We start from the raw sequence: 16,061 nt of genomic DNA, 5'->3' as shown, positions 1-16,061 counted from the left end.
CCATGAAACTCTTTTAACCCTTGAGGAGTATTTTAATCATTTTTGGGTTATTTTCTTCCACATCATTCTTGCAGTATTTTAGCCAAGAGATGGCACACTTTCAGTACTGTGACAACTAAGTGGTCGTGCTATGCTGAACTTTGACATGTTGATGCCATCTGGGTGAAATTTCAGCTCTCTCGTGTCCTCTTTCAATGCTTTTCTTTTGATGTGAAATGCCTTTGATGAAAGAGTCAAAAGATTGGACAAAATAGTGCACAAGGGTTAAAATGCACATGAGAGTAAGTACAGTATGTGTTATAAATCTGATACATGACAAAAAATGATTATACTGGATACTGAATTATTAGAAATCAAAAAAAAAAAACAAGGGGTCAACCTTTGCTGCCAGGTGTGATGACTGAAGAAGGGCAACTGGGTCATCAGAAAGCTTTGGCTGGAGGAGGGGAAAAGAATGTATGAAGTTACTCAGAAAAAATTCTGAATGGACTCACACGACCCAATAAAAACGCAACTAGACAGCACACTTAATTATGCATGTAAAGATGAGAGGAAATAAAATGTTTGAAGTGTGGATATATCTATTTCGTTGCAGTTCAATCGTGATTAGTAAGATGAATCCAGTGCACTGATTCGATGAAAAAAATAACACCACAAATATATGTAGGTTAGATTTTAGCAGGATTTCTGCACATCTACTTTTAATGTATTTTAATATTGTTTTTAAAGCATCTTAAAACAGATTTGATGGCCTTATCTTTCACCTACACATTTGGCAGATGTCGGTGACAGGAAGATTAGATTGTTATGAGATTGTTTAAAGATATATATGTGTATATATTAGAATATTTGTAACAATCATCACTCATGCCTTTACAGGAAAAAAAGCATAAAAATAGGATGTTGGACAGCCATGTTGGGATAAAAATGGCAGGTGGGTACAGGCAAAGTTGTGTATCAAAATTGATGCGCAAAACCCCATGAGCTCATGCATAGAGTGTCATAGAGCAGCGAGCTTGTAGGTTGTACCTGAGAGGATTTAGGTCCTCTCGCACGCTATCCATAAAAGCATCAAAGACGACAGCGGGGTGTGGAGATCCAATGACCCACAGAAAAGCAGAGAGCACAAAACAACCAGAAAATGTCATCATCACATGTAATGCCGGTGGGCAAAGTTTATCACCTCTGCTCCATTTGAACTACAACAAAGCCATAAAACAAAAGCAATCAAAGGCAGACAAGAAATGCTTGACTGAATCGGTTCAATTCCGTTCCCAGCAGCGCAGATATGATGGCGTTGTAACATGTACTATTCTTTGAAGTACGTAGACTCAAGCACTATGTTTAATGAGCATTATTAAGCATGCTCCAGCTTTCCTCCACGGTGACATGTAGTTCAAAAACTACACACTCCTTTTGCAACAAATTTCACAAATAGGGCAGACTAACAGCACATAATTTTCAGTGCTTTCAAAAATGAAACATTTATCAATAAAAATTAAAGGGTTTCTTTGTGTCTCAGCAAAGCTAATGCTTGTTAATGTCATGACAAGAAAATGATGGTTGTCTTTTCAAAATAAGAGCAAATTAATTGGAACATTAAGCAGTGTATTTGCCAAATGGTGCAAATGTTTGCCTTTATTGTGTTAGGTCTTATACAAATACCTATTTTCATGAATGATACAATTCTCTAGCAGAAATAAAACTGATGATGTTCACAATGTAACTTCTAGAGTTGTTGAACGATTATTTGCTAAGTCATGCCACTTCCCACGCTGATTAAACCATCGATTACTTCAGATAATCAAGTACTAAAATCGATTACTTTAAGTAATTAACTGCGGTAATGGTAAGGTAAGGTATTGAAGTCCTACCTTATTTGATTGGTTTAAGTAACATATTTTCCGCATGATAGATGCATCGGATTATAAGGTGCACCTTTAATGAATGGCCTATTTTCAAACTGTTTTCATATGTGCACCGAATTATAAGGCACAAAGAATAGAAGCTACAGTAGTGGCTGGGGCTGCATTATGCATCCACTAAATGAAGCTGCGCTAAATGGAATGTCAACAAAAAATTCAGATAAGTGTCAAACCTGTTTAATGGATTAAAAGAGCTGCTGACACTTTGGCCATTTGTAATAAGTAAGCTTAGTAACTCACTCAATACAAAAAAAAAAACTCTTTATTTATTTCAGTCTAAGATTCTAGACAATCAATCTCAACTCTTTATATACATTTTTGTATGTTTTTGGCTAAATGGCTGATACTAAATACATTTAGTGCAAAGTAATCAATAATTGGAACTTTCGGTAAATAAATCAAGGAATCATTTACTTTTGGTAATTAAGAAGTAACTAAGTTACTTTTACCTAAATGAATCAATTACTTTGGTACTGTACTTAAATACCTAAAGTAATCAATTAAATGATTAATTTCATTCTAGTGGTTTTTAGACCCTCTTCTGGGATTCAGTTGGTATCGAAAAAAAAATCAAAAAGAGGGGTAAAATATCTTTAGATTTGAAGGTCAATTTAAAAGCTTTCATTCAGTGAAATGGGTGCGAGTAATTTGAGCTGATATGTCCGTCAAAGTGGGCAAGCGTATAGAGTTCTGCGAGAGGCGGCAAGTCTGGAAAAATGGCAGGCACACAGCAAGCAAACTGAGGAAGTGAGACCTTACATGATTGCTAGTGATGGTGAAGATCCTATTGACACGCATGTAATCCTCCTCAGTAGGAATGACCTCTGGGACCTACAGGTGCAGGGCCAGCAATTCCATGCATTTGAATGCATCCATGAAATGCTTTTGAATGCAGATGATGGAAAAATGAACATGGGCGCAAACACAAACACACCTGTTCACTGGATGTAGAATGAGCCTGGAGGGTTTTGCCACTGGGAGCCACAGGCAGACAAGGGGTCTCCTTTACATGACCGTCGAACGCAACATGCACACAGATGGCAAGAATGGGTAATTGGATGCACAATGAAGTTGTTAAAATTTCAGTTTGGTTTAGGAATGTGGTGGTTAGCATCACTAACTGTCAAACAATACAGGTTGGAATTTCAGCATGGACGGTTCTTGCGATGCTTATGTAGAGATAAATGATATGTTTACTCTGTTGAAGAAGAGGTCAAAGAATTTTTTTTTTATTCTCTAATTCATAATTTTGTATTTATCTGAATCATTTTTCTTTTTTTTCTTTTGGGGTTTCAGGTGAACGCAATCCCCCATTTTTAGTGTAAAATGTATGCTGGTGAGCAGCACATATTATACACCCCCTGTATGTTTTACACTGTAATATCGCCATTCACCAGTAGATGGCAGATGGCCTTACAGTATAGGAATATTGCCATTTAACGGGTGAACGTTAACAACTCAATTCAACATTTTCGCAGTGCAGAGGCAATGCTAACTGTCACTAACATTAAAAAAAGTATATATATATATATATATATATATATATATATATATATATATATATATATATATATATATATATATATATATATATATATATAAAATTAGCTGAGAATACATTGAGCTTATTATGCTGCATGAAAAATATATTTTACAATAGATCATAATCATTTAATTCCGTTATCCTTTGCAATATTCAACTAAAATATATATTGTATACAATTTTCAGTTGAGTTGGAAATTTTTGTGAAAAAAAATAGCAGAGAACGTGTTGCTGCACTTAATGTTGGTTTACTATTCAGCAGTTTTGTGAAATTGACCTTGAATGGTAATTTTTTTCCCTCTGCACAGGGAATACAAACACTGGTGATTATTTGTTGATTGTTTAAGCCAGTGGTTTTGATGAACTTTTCATAAACGCACTGAGAAATGTATTATGAAAATGAAATACTGGTGCATGCACTTTGCATGTTTATAGTGGCATTTTTTTGTTTTTTTCTATCATAGATTTGGTAAGAAAGGTACATTGTTCTATGTGGCCTCACAATAGTAAAGATGAAACATTTTGGCCCTATCATTTTATTCGCACATCCAGATGCATGTTTAAGCTTGTGAGAGCAACTTGCCCCAACCTTCTGCCCATGGAGCTTGAAGAATCCCCAAATTGGAAAATCACAGAAGACACCCAACAAAATCAGTAAAATATTTGTTGGGTGACCTCTGCTAATCACAAATCAGATCCGATATGGGCACAAAATTACATGCTCATATGATAAAAAAAAGAATACAAAATCATGATCCTTACAAGTCCCTGCCTCAGTGACGGCTCTCCTGGCACAGATGCAACGCTCTACTAGCAAAGAGTGACACTAATGAGTCACAGCTCAGTGCCTAATTGCTTACACTTACTGACTGGATTGGGCAACCAGCACACTATTATACCCACTGATGAGGTCTAAACTGATCATAAACAGCCTTGTGCGCTCTGTGAACATTAATTCTAGAAGGCTTCATTATATAAATGCCACAATGAATATGTTTAGAGAAAATGCTTTTGCAAAGCTGAGAAAAGAAGAATGTAGCCGTGAACTTAAAGATGGCTCACCCGGGATCTATTATCAGGTCTCCACAATTTAATTTGTCTTTCATGGGTAAATATTATGGTCTATAATGTCTCTGTTATTGTCACCCAGCATGCTCTACTCATGCAGTTGTCACTGTGTACCTCTGGTTTCTTTACAACCGGACGAGGTTTTGGGATGAACCCTGCAGGCGGAGCCAGTGGATCTGTCTTTGGGACAGGGATGAAACCTGGAGGTCTTGCTAGAGGATTGTGTTTTTGGGGAACGGGACTGGATTTTCTGGTGGGTATAAAACCAACTGGAGGAGTCAAGAAACTTTGCTTTGGGGCGGGGATGAAGCCAGCAGGAGGCGCCAATGGGTCTGGTTTAGGTATGAACCCTGCAGGTGGAGTGGGGGGGGTTGAGCTTGGTGGTCCAGGATGAGGTGATGTGGAATCCTCTGTTATCTCTACTCCCTCCTCCTCTCCTTCTCCCTTTCCTTTATCCTCCTCCTGCTTGATTTCCTTTGCCATGTCTTCTTTGCGCTCTCTGGTGCGAGTGCGAGGCCGATGTTCCTTGGTTCTTCCCCTGCCCATAAGGCTGGTCAAGCCAATGGAGATGTCATCTTTGTCCTCCTCTGAAGATTTGGTAGTTTTAAGTGCAGCGGTTGCTTTAGCAGCTTCGGACACAGCCAGCTGATTCTGCTCATCCGTGGCCGCAGGAGCAACACGCCGAACAACTCTTCTCACCACCTTTTTCACGCCGGGCTTATGCTCCTCTCCTGGAGCATCTGGACCACCCATGGCAGCGTTACAATTGGTGTCTTCTGCTGACGATGCGCTTCCTGTGTTTCGTCCAGGGTTACCAACAGCCTGTGGCTGACTAGCATCTACATCAGACTGGATGCAAATACATCAAAATGGCAATGATTGATGACACCACAAACAGGAAAAAAAATCTCCTCAATAAAGTGGACAATATAAACGTGCATATGAAGAAGTACAGGTTGGTTCAGTTTGTTCCATCGTGACCAGTCGTAACCCAGACTTAACTGCAATGCTTGGTAGAAAGGTACCCTTAAAGGCCTCATTAAAAAAATGGGTATGCAATAAATCCATTACATTCAGCAGTTTCACTTAATTGCTTTTTTCCTGGCAAACTGCTGGCTTTGGGCATCACTTAATTAAATGATTCAGGGGACAATGAAAGTGCATTTAGCCGCAACACAAACATTTATGGCATTAGCTCATCTTCATTGAGTTGGCTCAAAAGACAATCGCTTAACCAGTTTTACCAAATATTGGACTTTGTTAAAATGTTTTAAAGTTATGATACCAAATAATGATTTTGTTCTTTAAAATGAAAGTCAATATAAAATTAATTCATGAAAATTTGTTTCATGCATCCCCAGCAGTCTAAATGCAGGTTTCTGATTAATATTGTGTTTGTAGAATATGAATTAAGCACCAAAATCGACCTGTTTTTCTACATCTCCGTAGGTGGCCATTACTTGCCATACTAAGGGTGTGACATTAATTTTGATCAATTAAATACAGTAGTCATAGTTAAAGCTTTACGTTTTTTAATTGTGTTAATCTCAGTTGTAAGCTCCAAACCATAAACAATCACATCCTGAAGTGGACACTGATTAGAATAACCTGATAGGCTGCTTTTGTTGGTGAGAGTGCAAAAGGAAGCTGTGAAAACGGAAGAGTCTGACAGTTTTTGGTCCGATGAATGCTAAATTTGCCTTAAAAACAACCCCCAAAGACACCTATAATAAATCTAGCGTAATATGCAATTCTTACCACAGAAGCTGCTAAAGTTTAGTCTGCCACATAAATGCAAAGCACCCAGCCCTTGAAGGCAACAAACACACTAATGTAGTGAGCCAAAGCAAAGCTCTTTGCAAAACTGAACCCAAGAAGCCCTGCATTTGAGCTGGACGGATGATGTTTTATTTTATGGTATTTTCTGAGCAATTCTGTAATGAGCAGGACGGATGATGTTTTATGTTAATGGGATTTTCTAAGTATTTGTTAACTGACCAAAGAAAATGATACAATTCCTTCTGATGGTTGAAACTAAAAGTTGCATCCAGCACTTGGGACTAGACTCAAATACAGCTGAAGCTAAATGGTTACAATTTAATCTGTTCAAAGTTTGTTAAGGAAAACAAATGACTGAAGTCACTTTATTGTTGTTGTACATCAATGTTTTGATCTGCCACAAAAATACAATGTATCTAAATTTTAAATAAATGGGTAAAGGTTTTTCTCAGAAATGTTTAGGTGAGATTAATTTGCTCACTTATCTATAGAGACTAATTAATGTTTTTTGTTGTTTTTTTTTTTCATCAACTTGACTATTCATCACCTGGGCTCTGAGCCTCTGTGATCTCATTTTCAATAAGCATCAAATGGCAAAATGGCTGTCCCCTGAAATGGATAAAAAGCTGTGGGTATTGCTGCTTTATTCATACTCTACAAATGCAGTATTAATCAGAATGTCTTCCCCTTCGAATAAAACGCCCTATAAAAATGATAAATTACCCAAAACTGTACTCAAGTTATCCTATCCCAAAGTCATCCTTAAACTGCTAAGTTATCATCGTCCAAAGTCAACACATTGGCTAACTTCCCAGAACAGTATAAGTAGCCTCATTTGCTTCAGTTTCAGAAAATGTTTGTAAATTTGTATAAATTGAGTTCATATGTCAAAAAATACATTTAAAAGGCACTTACATCTGGCTTGTTCTCAACTTTAACCTACACAAGAAAAAGCAACACAACAGATCAAACCACAGATTCATACCAAAGGCTTTCTCAAGTAAAATATCACAAAAGGGTCAAGGAGCAAAAATGAAAAAAAAAAAATCACGCAGATGAGCGAAACTTCCCTTTTGTTCCCAAAATGAAAAGCGTGATTTGTACGCCATGGTGATGGGCCTGACGTCATGAAACAAACTGGTAGTGAGGAGAATAAATGTTGGTAGGCAATGTTGACAAAGACAAAACGAGAGGAGGATATGAGCTGCGCAGTGGTGACAGGAGCTGTTGGGGATATTATGAAGCACAATTCTGCACACAACGGCCCATTTACCAACAGGGCAGTGGGACCATGCAGCACTGAGGACAGAAGGTGAGAAAACATGATGAGTTGATAGCTTAGTTTCGACCCACTTAGCATAACCCACAACTTGCATACATAAGACATCTCTCAATATCAACTTTACAAATGTATCCAAATCATTGGCTATTAGCTCAGTTGACTCAATACACTAGAACAGGCTTGTCAAACTCATTTTAGCTCCGGGGCCACATGGGGGAAAATCCGACTTGTAAAATAATGGTAACTTAACAATTAGTGTCACTTCTAGGTAGATTCTTGCTATGCACACAGACCTGGTCCCAATTCCCACTAAATAGCGGCGGTCAACCGCAAATATATTGTTGTGAAATATACATATGAAAAAGTAAAATAAAAAAGTAAAAAAATTCCCATTATACATCCCATTCGGACATTTTTCCTTAAAGGAATAGTGTGTAACATTTAGACCGTTTTTCATTATGGACAGCAGGGGGTGCTGTGGTTGTACAATTTCTTTTCCAGGAGTAGAGTGAAGCGCAAAGAAAATGAAACAGAACAAAATGGCACAGTAGTGTTTCATGTTGGACACTGGGCGGCACCCTCATAAAGACATACATGACAGAAGTTGAAAAATTACGCAGCAAGTCACGCAGCATCAAATATCTAATCGCTGTGCGCAAACCGCTGAGCAAGTAAATAAATTAAATTTAAAAAGAAATACAAGACCGATCGTTTCTCATGCAAATGCTAATGCTAACGTGAATGCTAGTGTAGTGTTCCGCTTTCTGTCACTGAAGCGATTTCGCAATAGTATTGCAACTGTTTACTTCTGTTTGTAAACTGCAGAGCTCATCTGGACATTGCCTGTAAATGTAAGAATTTTTGTCCATTGATTACGAACTGATGGGTTTGGTCCTATTCATTTTTTTAATACTTCATGGGCGTATGTTTGACACCACTGCACTAGAATCACATCGAGTGCTGATTAACTGATTATACCAACTCATTCACTGCCATTGGCGGCTACAGATGTCAGGGAACACTTTTAATTGTTAACTGATCTAGCAGTCAAGTTCGTCTTTAAGAATTTCCAATGTTTCAAATCTACACCATCGCACCATGCAATATTTTAATAATGATATTTCTTTTAAATATCATTAGTTTCACAGCTACAGGTTTCACTCAGCTTTTATCAGGCTGCAACTATAAATAGTTTCAGCTGCAATGAGCGGCCATTCTGAGACGCCATCAGAGCCCAGAGCACATGCAAACCACACACAATCCGCAGGAGGCCCAAGTTCATTACCTTCTTTCTAGGCCTGTTTAACCTTCCAATCTGGTAACCTCCAATCACTGAAGCAAGGGCCGGAGTAGCACAAGAGCCGTGTCTACAAAGATTTTACACAGGAACCTCGTGAGTGAGGGGCGCGGACATCATGGAGGGCGGTGTCAAAGTGGGACAAGCTGTAGTCAAAAGAGCGGGGGGGACAGGGGGAGTAATGTGAGGAGTTGGGCTGCGAGAGGACAGCTGCTGTAACACCGAAAGGCTATGAATAGAATTTGCGTAATCACACTAATACACTCTTGGCACCCTCTTCCCTAGTGACCGAAGAACAACGATGGGGTCTCAGTCTTTTAGTCTGCACGGCACATAATTTAGCCGTTGTGGCCACAAGAGGGAGCTAAAACAAAAATGTACAAATACATAAAAAATAATGCATAACATCCATCCATTCTCTGTACAATAAATAGTAAATGAGAAAGTTTAATATTTACATTTGTTTTAGAAAATAGCCCAAATGCATCTGGCTAATCAATAGTATAATGACCACGATCGTTTAAATTTACTTCAAATTGAATTCCAATCAAATTAACTTGAGTGTGCAATATGGAAGGAAGTTGAAGGAGAAACATATATGGGTTCATTGCTGATTGTAACTATTCACCAAAAATGGAAGCATGGGTTTGACTGAGGAAGAATTAATCCCATCTCGGAATAGTCTCTTCCTAATCAAACTCATTAAGACTGTGACAGTCATTTCATGGATGTGTCACGAAAAACTGAAATTGAGGAAGACTAATATCTGTGACATTAAAAACTCTGTCATACATGTTTTGGGTCAGTCCCCGTTGATTTGTTTCCCATTTGAATTTGCCCCAAAAGGATATTCTTGCTATAAGCCCTACAATTTTCAAATACAATATTATGACTGTGCCAAAACATGTCCGAGTTGGTCCGCTAATCTTCAGGGTCAGATACTGGGACACAACACTATGTAAGCTGTTGGTTGACACATGCTTAGCGTAAAGCAAAGATTAAAAACTCATAAATCATACAAACTGTTTCTGACCCAATTCAATCTAACTGTAGGATGGAAAATATTCATGTTGTTCGGTATTAACTGGATATAGATGCCAATATTTTCATGATTGCACTTAGCATGAATGCAATGTCCATGTTAAATTGAGGAAAGATAGGAAATAAATAGTAAAATTTCTGTTTTCTAGATATCTTGCTCAATAATGATATCTTGCTTTTAAATGATTTAGAACGACTAAGTAAAGCCACCAAAAAAAAAAAATAGTCACAGTCAAATAACGTTAAGAGCGGAGGACAGGGAAGAATGACTTTTTAAGCCTTGATCATGGGCTGAAAACATTATCCTTGGAAAGCCCCTCCTCTTTCTAATCCATGCCTGGTCTAATAATCTAGTCTAGCTGGAGATGGGAATAAATGGCATCTTGGGGAGAAGATTATACAGATTGCTTTTTTTTAATGGTAAAACTTGGTCTTCTCAATAAGAGATGAAGGCTAAAGCTATGAAATCTGCAAAATACGATTGAGATAGGCGATACTATAAACACATATGAGGACCAGAGGTGTCCAATCTATGGCACAGGGGCCATGTTCAGCCTGCCATCCACATTTTCATGGCCAACAGCATATGCTTAAAATACTGTTTATTTTGAGATGGTCCACGATGCTATTTTAAAAAGTAATAAAAAGCTTTGATGGTAGGCACCATTAGAAGAAGTGATGTGTTAATGAAGCCTCATGAGCCACTTGTAATATAGATTTTACCCCTCTAGATGGTGCTCTTAATTTCAAAACAAAGGCTAGTGCAATATAAATGTATTAAATTTACACAGCATCTTTAAACCAAAAGTGCCATTAGAGGAACAAAAATAAATCAGAAGTGGTTCATGAGGCTTTATTTACCCATCACTGGTAAGTAGTGTGAAAAAACTCCTAATTTACCTATTCATTTTTAAAAGAAAGCCTTAACATAGCAGTTTTTTTAAAACTACGCTATATTGACTGTGTAATTACTTGCTTTGTGCTTTTTACCATGCTCAATAAATTAAAGTAGAAAGGAACATTGTGCCTTACATTTTTCTAATTTTGAGGTGGCCTTCAAATGAAAAAAAATGGATAAGCTGCCTTAGAAACATAGTTCAGTTTATAAGTCTTCTAACTACCAATAGTAATGATCATCATCATCATAATAGTAGTAACAATAACAGTAGTAATCATTTAAATTTTTACACAAGCTTCAAGTTTGTTACAATATGGATTTTCTTTAAGTGCCACAATGAGGCTGCAAGTCAGTGTTTCAAGTTTAAATCTTTATTTTGTATTAATTGTTTACATTATTAATTGCAATCATTTGAAGGATTAGTCATGTTATCAGTGTTTTGTTTCAGTCTTGATGTCGTTCAATATAATATTTTTACACAAAGCACAATAACATTTAGTTTCATTGCTATCCAAGAAATATTCATTTCTAAGTACATGACCATGATATTTACACTGATGTGGGGTCACTAGGTGATTAACCCAACATACACTTATTTGATATGTGTGATCACAAATTAGACACCAATACATGATCAAACAGGACAGTTCCATAATTTGAGATGACAGTGCTGACCATACCTTCCAAATTATAGCGGGAAGTGTATCAAAAATAAATAAATACATAAAAATAAGGATGAGAAGAGATTTGTATGCTTTGGAAGCTTGTTTTAGTCAGTTCTAGTGTGGGCAATGGCTGCCATCTAATGGACACAAATGTGCTCAGCTGGGAACGTTTGGGGGAGGAGAAAAAGCACCCATTCATCCATCCATCCTCACTTGGATAAAATCTTGGGTCAGAATCAATAGCAGTAATTTTAAATGTTTGTTGGGAAGAGTGTTGGGAAGGTACTGGGCGGCAGAAAAACGTAATAAAAGGCTGTGTTTAGTTGTTAAAATAAACAAAAAAAATATATAACACATAAAATTAATGGGTGCATTACAAACGTTTGAACCACCCCTCACAAAACAAAACAAAAACCATTAAAAATGCCCATGGTGACACCTATATTTTTTTTTTTCCATGATAAATAAGAGACTTGTTCGTGTCAATTATGGGGACTTAATTAAACATCCATCTATCCATGGCAATAGTCCGTAAGGTAAAGAAGGTATGCGATACTAATCAGCACAGTTCCTTTTTGGTATACAACCACAATACAATTCTTCCTCTTTCAGAGATGCAATTAGAAAGTAAGTCATTGCTGGTTGCCTGGCAGCCATCATGTCATATCACAAGGTCAGTTTATGAGCTCCAACCAGTTTATTGCATGACTAAACCCTTGTGAGATCACATTAAAGGTAATATCCATACATTACTATAAGTACGCGTCCCAAAATACGCAACTTGATCGCTACCGCTGTGAAATTCCAATCTGTTTCTTTTGCAGCAAACAAAACAAAAACACATAATATATAATCTCGTATCTTTGCAAATAGAGCCATATTCATGCAGCACATGTGGTATGTATCTGCTCTAGATCCAGAGTCAAGATCTTATAATAACCACCTTATAAATAGTGCAGCTGGTTCTAGGTCACACTCGCAAGTACATTTTTGTAGTTTCCTCAAATTGCCTGTCTACAGATGATCAAGATCAGCTAAACGTAGAACAGAGTGAGGAGCATATGAGGAGCTTAATGACGCGGATCAATTTAAATGATGAAATATAAACACCAGCTGGGATAGTGATTGGAAGGTGTCTTTTTCACAATAACGGTCTGGGTTTAAATACATTATGCGGCAGCACGGTAATCTCATTGTTGACACGCCTCACAGTCTAAGATTCTGGGTTTGAATCTCATCTCTGTTGCATTTTATGTATGAATTGAGCTTTATAGATAGAGCTTGAACTAAGAACATCAAAATATATGGCCAAACTGCATCTTCCAAGAAGTAGTCGAATCAGGAGTCAAAGAAAAACATGTAGAAGTCTTGAGAGGTTTTGTTTTCTACAGACAAGTAGCCCTTGTAAAAGGACTTATATTCAGGTGTATTGGCAAAAAATTATGTTTGGCACGCCCCTTCCTGTTACATTTGATGATCCACAGGGGGAAAAAAAAGTGAATAGGCTGCTATATGGATTATATATATATATATATATATATATATATATATATATATATATATATATATATATATATATATATATATATATATATATATATATATATATTTTTTTTTTTTTTTTTTTTTTTTTTTTTTTTACATTACATCCTATATTATTGTCAGTAATCAGGCAGACCCTAATGATGATAAGCTGTATGCAGTTTCTGAGACTGGCAAAGTGAATAAAAGTGAATTGAGTAAAAGAATATCATTTGTACTTGATGAAAGTAATGTAACTTACACTGAAATCTTCCTTGTATGGGCCTTGTGGTGTCCTCAGCCAGCTCCGGTTCAACTCGCTCAGCTCCAAAATGGGCTGCACCTTTAGTAACACCGAGTCCCCTGATTGACGAATCATCTCCACGATCTCATCCCTGCTCTTGTTCTCAACTTTGATCCCATTGATCTCGACCAGGCGGTCTCCCGGCACCAGGCCCAGGGCTCGATCCTTGGTTGTAGCCCCGGGCTCTGCAAAGTGCACCACTCTACGGTAGACATCTCCATCGGGCTGCCTGTCCAGAATGGTAGTCCTCCTCAAAGAGAAGCCAAAATCACCTGTGTTGCGTCGCTTTAACTTCAGTTCTCTGGGATCGGGTATTGGGGGAGCCACAAGTACCGGCAACTGCAAATCGACACCTGGGAATGTTTTTTCTACTAGCTCGGGTATGTGTACCCTATATACGTTTTGAGGTTTGCTTCCTTGTCGAAAATATTGTGGCTTGGGTTTCTGAAAAGAAACTCTTGCGGTATCAAAAGCATTGCTCCTCTGTGAAGAAGCCGGGTACCTCGAACCTATGCTGGAATTCAACCTGGCTAATTCTCCAAATTTAGCCGCTCTCTCCTTCACAGAGCTACATATTTGGTCCTGGTCGATTCCCTTGGTATCCTCACAGGATGCTACATCCTGCATTAAGGTGTTACAGCTGTTGAGGCGCTCTGCGTCTAAGTCTGCCAGACTGAGATCCAGGTTGCTTGCCACCTTGATAGGAATAGGGCAAGAAATCTCTAACTTGCACCTTGATTCTTTCTTGGAGCTCCCCCGATTAAGGTGGAAGAAGCCTCGACGTATGCTCATCTCTTCCAGACTCTTCAACTCAGCCTGGGACATACGCTCTTTTTTTTTGTCTTTCTTCTCCTTCTTGCCAAAGTCCTTTTCCTTTTCTTTCTCTTTCTTAATTAGGTTGAACATAGTGGACCTTTTCTGCAGCCTGAATCGAAGTGTTTACAATCAAATAAAGTGGATTTCCATCAAGCGCCTGAGAGCATCATCTGTGCAATATAATATCTGGAAGGCAAATAGGGGGCGTTAATGTGACCACACAACAAATACTTGAGTTTAGAATTTAACATTTATAGTATCCATTAAAAGTAATCTGCAAAAAGCAGTGTGTATGTGTGTAATAACGGAAATGACCATTGATCATTATTGACCCTGTTATCATCGTCACGGCCCAATGGCACATACTTGTGTGCATTGATCAGTGCTTCTCAATTATTTTTTGCAAAGCTCCCCAAGGAATGAGAAAACATTTTGCCCACCCCCCAACACACACTATAAAAAAGATCATTAGACGTAAAAATTGTATACTGTATATATACCTAAAATGGTATCCTTCTTTCATTCACAAAAGAAAAAATATATATAAATAAACTCTCAATGAATGTTTACTTTCGTTATGGGGAATATTCGGGTAAAAACAGAAAAAAAAAAAACTAAAATACAAATAAACAGTGCCAGACCAATATTGCCTAAAATATGTTTATTTCAGAAGCACTGGTGTAGGTAAGCTATTTTTTTTTTTAAATGCATGCCCATAGTAACGGAAATGATTATTGACCATTATTGAACCTGTTATCATCGTCACGGTCCAATCGCACACACTCATGTGCATAGATTCAAAATGACGTATGCCCACAAAATCTAATGTGAACCAATGCAAGACCTATAGTGTGGATTCAGTTCCTACTCAGCCAGAGTGTGAATGTGAGCCGGAATGGTTGTTTGTCCACAGTAGTATTTCCCAACTGTTATTACCCCACAACACATTATTTTACATTGGAAAAAAAAAAAAAACTCACCATAATCACGAAACGAAAAGGTCTCAAGTAGTATAGATATTAAATGATGATTCACAAATGTACTCAGTCAGTTTGTAATTTGTTTTGTATAGCGCATAGGCATTAATTTGTTTTCAAGTGGCAACAAGTGAATGCACAGGTTAACTGGACCCTCTACCTATTGCTTCAGCTACTGAACATGGTCAGCAATAAGTATAAATGTAGTATTACACAGCCATTTGTAACTTTAACAAGCTTTATGGTTCAAGGAATAATTCTTTCAGAATCATTGACTCAAATCTACGTTTCTTTGTAATGGCAAAATATTGGACACAGTTCTTATATTGGCTTCTATATTCTATTTTGTTGCAATTCCAGGTGTCCTACATAAAACTTCAATTCAATGTAATATTCTACAATTACATGTTGATCTTTGCCTCTCGTGCAGACGACCCACACTAATATCAGTTTCACCATGATACAAAATGAATGAATAACAACAGAATAATCCTAAACGAGTGAGACAAAAATCATGAACTATACTTGCCTTGCAAATGCATCTCGTCATTTTGGCGTTAAAAGCCAAATTAATGTCGTCACCACGTCTCCCAGAGCAATAGAAAGCAATTTAAAAAAAAGAACAAAGTGCTATTTTTTTTGTTTGCCTTAACGTTATTTTAACTTTTTGGGGCGGGTACTAGCAAATTGACTACATGCTGCAGAACTGTGTCTCTGTTGTCTAACGACATGTCCAGCCAGTGCTTGGATATAATTCTAAGCTGCTTTGCCCTCATTAAAAACCTGATGGCCTCGGGGAAGGATGTCAATGGAGGGTGTACAAATATAGCACAGTATGGTCTACATTACAAGTGACAAATAACATCCTACCTGTATCTGTCGACGCGTGAAGGTTGAAACTTTAATTTTTCCGCGTTTGCTTACTTAAAAATTGCCTTAGATGAG

General features: G+C 37.6%; 1 protein-coding gene across 10 annotated transcripts in view; it reads right to left on the bottom strand.

The window, feature by feature from the left end:
• Positions 1-16,046, bottom strand: part of LOC148408871 (unconventional myosin-XVIIIa-like) — a 79,843-nt gene extending 63,797 nt beyond the window's left edge. For 7 of the 10 annotated variants that reach the window (XM_088440918.1, XM_088440919.1, XM_088440920.1 and 4 more), the window contains exons 1-3: positions 15,646-15,823; positions 13,282-14,325; positions 380-436 (exon numbers count right to left, since the gene is read on the bottom strand). In XM_088440918.1, the coding sequence (XP_088297044.1) occupies positions 380-436; positions 13,282-14,229 (1,005 nt within the window). In that variant the 5' untranslated portion in view covers positions 14,230-14,325; positions 15,646-15,823. Of the gene's footprint in view, positions 1-379; positions 437-2,684; positions 2,757-2,859; positions 2,929-4,650; positions 5,386-7,230; positions 7,255-13,281; positions 14,326-15,645; positions 15,824-15,986 lie in introns of those variants that run through there. The other 3 variants (XM_088440922.1, XM_088440917.1, XM_088440913.1) reach the window with 3 other exon arrangements.
• Positions 16,047-16,061: the final 15 nt, after the last annotated feature.

The sequence above is a fragment of the Hippichthys cyanospilos genome, chromosome 18, assembly GCF_059441005.1.
Source record: "Hippichthys cyanospilos isolate Australia breed blue-spotted pipefish chromosome 18, RoL_Hcya_1.0, whole genome shotgun sequence".
Classification (NCBI taxonomy): Eukaryota; Metazoa; Chordata; class Actinopteri; order Syngnathiformes; family Syngnathidae; genus Hippichthys; species Hippichthys cyanospilos.
The sequence above is the reverse complement of the archived record's forward strand: the minus strand, read 5'-3'. Positions and strand labels throughout refer to the sequence as shown.